The 4,948-nt window shown below is 55.9% G+C and overlaps 1 protein-coding gene across 1 annotated transcript in view; it reads left to right on the top strand.

The window, feature by feature from the left end:
• The window catches only part of LOC119106200 (ubiquitin-conjugating enzyme E2Q-like protein 1), a 49,205-nt gene extending 45,103 nt beyond the window's left edge, over positions 1-4,102 (top strand). The window contains exon 2 of the mRNA XM_037229807.1: positions 3,131-4,102. Coding sequence (XP_037085702.1) covers positions 3,131-3,259 — 129 coding nt within the window. The 3' untranslated portion in view covers positions 3,260-4,102. The remainder of the gene's footprint in view (positions 1-3,130) is intronic.
• Positions 4,103-4,948: the final 846 nt, after the last annotated feature.

Here is a 4,948-nt window from a genome sequence, read left to right as displayed (position 1 = left end):
CCTCTCCGCTCGTCCCCTCTCAATTCCGGTCCATCTGGCCTGTGGTGTATGGGCGCCTGCTATGCAGCGCCGCTCGAACCCATAGAACAAGAAGTGCAATTAATGGCTTCCCGTGCCGCTGGAGAAAAGATATCCGACTTCACATTATCACCAGGCATCGAACACACCGCAACGTGTGAATGTTTGCTGTGGCGTTGCCGCCCGAACACCGGGTACCTGACCGTTTTGTGTGACAGGTGTTACGCTCAAAATGCCGAATAGGACCAGACTTGATCTTAAAGGAAGATGATAAAGAGCCGTAATCCAATATGAAGCAAAACGAAAGGCAACAAAAACGAATGTGCGGGGACGGAGTGGACGCTGGGAGAAGGAGCAGCGTCTAGCACTGGTGGCCAGCTGCTTCCCACCGGTTTCCCTCGAGCGCTGGCGCGGCGTGCCCTTCTACAGGGGCAGGCCGCCACCAACACACATCTGGAGGCCAGACGCCGGTCGAGCCGACGCCGGTCTGGTATGGCTTGTTTTGAGCCGCCGGCTTGTTATTACATCCCTGGAGATATATGCCGAGGAGAAGTGTATATGAAAATGGCAGTTACAGAATGGGTCCTGGGATATGGTAGTTCTCAGGGAGATCTGTATCGAAAACAGAAAATGCGGACAAATTAACAGTCCATGGTATATCTCAACGTCTCAGCAATGCACTCTATTGTATGCTTATATATTTGTCTCCTTTCTATTTAAGGCTGAATCTTCACCTTAATTGGTGATTCCTGACCAATTTTACATGCCTTTTCTGTTATCTGTTTCTTTCACGCTCGTAGGAATGTTGTATGTTTGCCCCGTTTGTTCGCTTCGAGCCGACCCAGTCGCCGACGACGACCCGGCTCGACCGACGCCAGTCTGGCCTCCAGCTGTTTTGGGGTCACGGCCTGCCCCTGCCAAAGGGTACGCCGTGTCAGTACTCGACAGAAACCGCCAGGAAGCAGTCTTGACTCGCCTCGTCACCCGTCCAGACCGCTGCCCCACCCTCAGCAACCGCTTCGTTCCCCGTGTTCATTCACGTTAGTTTTTGTTTCATCCGTTTTCGTGAACCGTTTTTCATCACATTCCCATTGGCAGTAAAACATTTCAACTAGTTAGTACCGAGAAGTGCTTTCGGCCTTTGTCGGCGAAAAACGGTTATCCGCTGATGCCCCCGGGGTATTTGTAATGGATTGACCTGACAAGAAAGCCATAGTTTTTTGGTTGTTTGCTTGGTGCAGTTGTCCCAGCGTGCGCTCTACTCAGCAAGGCAGACATAATGATTGCATCACCAGCCTAGAGGCGGTCAAGCTTATGGACAATAGCCAAAGCGCTCCACGCCGGCCTGGGACAGTATGCGCGGGCACCCTGAAATTGCAAAGCGCTCCACGCCGGCCTCGGATAGCTTGCAGCGGCAGCTGCAGTGGGCACTCTGGGATTAAAAGTGCGATGAACGGCGGCTGGTGTATGACTCGGAATTCCGTGTACTTCTCCTTTAGAAGATCACCCCCTGAGGAAGGGCTTAATCTGAAAGGTTCGCGGTATGACAGCCACTCCCGGGGAGTTTGCATTACAAGGCTGGCGTCGCTAAGAGACGCACCTGATTTAGCATGCTGCGGGAAATAAGCACGCACAATATGCTCACTCGTTCAGGAGGGTGTCCCTGTGTGTTTGCTCTCTCCGCCTGTGTGGCAGCTCCCAGATAGCAGTTGTGGAGAGCGAGCCGTCACCGGGCTGTCAGGGTATTCGAAAGGTGTTCGATCTGCATATTCCCATCGCGTCCCTTCAAACCCAACAGGCCACCCGTGATACAGCTCTACTTGGCTGACAACTCTTAAGAAATGTTGCTTAAGCCCGTGATGCTAACTTTTCAGCGCCTTGGTACGTATTTGGACACGAGTTCTAAGGAGTCAATTAAAAGTCTGTTACGAACATGCAGGAGCCGGTACTGGTGGATTTGCCTTTCAACAGGCCGGCCCCACGGTCTGCATCAGTCACTGCCTCTGATTAACATCGTGAAGATGGTTAGTTCATTTGATGTGCTAAACTACTGAGCATCAATAATTCAGCCGGTGATGGTGATTGATGATTTTTCCAACTGGCGTTAACGGGAAACACGATCATTGAACCCATAGCGCCGGTCCGCCCGGTAGCGCGGTTGTTGAGACACTGCGTTTCTCGAGGTCCGGCAAGAGAGACCCGTAGACCGGCACATCAGTAACACCGTGACGAAAGCAGCACGCTTTCCCCGGAACATGGGTTAGTGCCGTAATGGCGCGCATTTTATGCTGTGCTGGCCTCCCTGGGGCATTGTTGGCATTAGTTCTGTAAGCAAAAAGCTTAACTGGCCCTACACACGTCGGATGACGTTGGTGGTGGCAGCGTGCCAGAGGCGCTGTAGCAGCCCGCGGCCGCCATACCAGCGAGGGGATGCAGGGCTCGGCCGAGGCGCTCGTTGGTGGGAACACAGCGGCGGATGAGCCTCGGGCTGGACATGGTGGGTGGGTTCGTGGAGTCAGCCGCTAGCTCATTTGGTTAGAGCGGTTGTCTGCGGATTCGTCCATCCGTGGTGGGATGGGTTCGGGTCATTTTACTGGCTCACCTCGGACTGGGTCGGCCCGCGGCAGGTGACATCGTCCGCGCTAAAGGTCAGGTGACGCCAAAAGATGCAGCAAGGGGTACCGAGCAGGGCGGTACATTAAATGTTGGCCGCGAAATTCTTCCGTTGACCAGGAATCTGGTGATCAGATGGTGGCGACGGGACTCACAACAACAGCTGCTGAGCGTGGACCGTGACACCAGAAATCCATCCAGTTAAAAAGTTCAAACTATTCTTGTTTACTTTAAAAAGTGCATGCCTTAGAGCTTCAGCAACCCGCCGCCGAACTCGTCTTTGTGTGAGTAAGGCGCATTTATTGATCAGCTCTATGAACTGTGTGTTTTGTAGTTCTGGTTTCCAATTCCTTGGGCGACTTGCTTTGGACTAAACGTTCTGGTGTCTCTCCCACTGCCAGGCTGAGACCGTGGCTGCGACCTTTCCCAGGCCTTGGGGCTGTGTGCTCTGGCGCATGTCCTGTTTCCCCAGCTGAGGTGGACCGTCTGTTTTTCCCAGGGCCGTGTGGACCCCAGGACCAAGAAGCTGAAGCACTTCAGCAAGCGCTCTGCCGAGAACGCCTTCAAGAGCATAGTAAAGACGCACGAGAAGTACGGCTGGGTGACGCCACCGCTAACGGACGGCTGAGCCCGGCCTGGCTCAGTTAGGGGTGGCCCGGTCTGACGACCTCGGCGCTGGCTCGCACTACGACTGTCACTGTGACCGACTGCGACTGAGAACGTGACCCAAACGTCACTGCGACTGTAGCTGTGCCTGCGACCGTAGTCGGCTGACTGTAACTATAACTGGGACTGGAACTGGGACTGAAATGACTGAATGACTGTGACTGTGCTCGTGACTACCACTGTGACCGTCACTACGCGTGGCGCCGTGTCGTCCGCCACCGTCACGGCCGTCACGCCTGCTACAGCGGACGCCACCGCGCCCGTGACGGTGACGGCCCGCACGACCGAAGCCGTGACTCTACCGTGCCCGTGACGACGGCCGTGCTCGCCGGACCGGCCTGAGCTCGGCCCGGCCGCGCAGTAGGACGTTGTGCTCAATCTGCTCGGGCCCGCCACAGCTGGCAACTGCGACGTGCGCCGGCGGCCCGCGCCGCTCCTGCTCCGCAGCTGCTGAGCGGCTGCTCAGCTGTCAGCTGTCAGCTGGCGCGCGCGCCGTGCTCGCGCTGCGTCACGCGACCGCCGCCCCTGACGCCGTTGCTGAACGGGGACGGACCAATGACCTCTAGGTGGTGAATCAGTGTCACGCGCGCTGCTGCCCTCCGCGGAAGCTTCCAATCACGTGGGCGACCGTCTCTGTGTGACTCAGTGGGTGTCGGTTGTAGTTCACTGTTGTGCGGACGTCGGGCCTGGCTCTGATCGCGGAGCGCGGCGCAGGTTGGCCGTGGTCGCCCCACTTCCTGAGCAGAACTGAGCTGAGCTGCACTGAGCTGAGCTGAGCTGAGCTGCACGGAGCTGAGCTGAGCTGAGCTGAGCTGAGCTGAGCTGAGCCGAGCCGAGACGAGACGAGCCGAGCCGAGCCGAGCTGAGCTGAGATGAGCTGAGCTGAGCTGAGCTGGGCTAAACTGAGCTGAGTTGAACTGAGCTGGGTTCAGCTGGGCAGGTCGCTGGTCACAGTCTCGCGGGCGGCAGGATCAAGTGGTTGTCAGTTTTGTCGATGACACCAGCGGCCTATCAGCTGATATTGGCGCCAACGCCCTACGCCTTCAGCAAAGGTTGCAGAATTGTTTGCGCTTTGCACGACCGGGTGTTTAACAAAATTTCGTCGCGAATGTTTGAATATCTGCCAGAGGACGACGTTGACACCACTAAGTTCGCTCCATGGTCAGGAGATATGTGCCAGTTTTATGAACAGGGACGGGGACTGGATTGTGCGCTGGAGCGATTCCATGTGCGAGGCAGAAGAAAATCATAACGAACCATTCGAAACCCTTGAAAACAATCTGGATGATGGCCAACTTGCTGGTAATCGAACCCATCCTTGTAACCGTGCGTAGCCGCCATTTTAACCCCTCTAGCCGGTGCTGCAGGCTGGTTGTTGCGACGTAAAATTGTGTGTAGGTAGAAATGTTCCGTGGTTATTTCTGCAGGGCCCTGTAAGCAGATTGTCGTTGTGTTCCTCGGGCAAGCCAGAAGCGGCACTGGTTTCCGCTTCGCCTCTGCTTTAGATTTCCGACACATGTCACCGGGTTTGTATTTGTCCTTGCGCTCGCTGGTGCCTGGATATTACATTGGGGTCCCCGCGTTGCACCCCGACATAGCAGTCTGTATTGTCCCTGCTCGGGCGATGCGACTTAGTCGTGTAAATCCGACC

The sequence above is a fragment of the Pollicipes pollicipes genome, unplaced genomic scaffold (genome assembly GCF_011947565.3).
Source record: "Pollicipes pollicipes isolate AB1234 unplaced genomic scaffold, Ppol_2.1 Scaffold_6138;HRSCAF=7277_pilon_pilon_pilon, whole genome shotgun sequence".
Taxonomy (NCBI): Eukaryota; Metazoa; Arthropoda; class Thecostraca; order Pollicipedomorpha; family Pollicipedidae; genus Pollicipes; species Pollicipes pollicipes.
The sequence above is the reverse complement of the archived record's forward strand: the minus strand, read 5'-3'. Positions and strand labels throughout refer to the sequence as shown.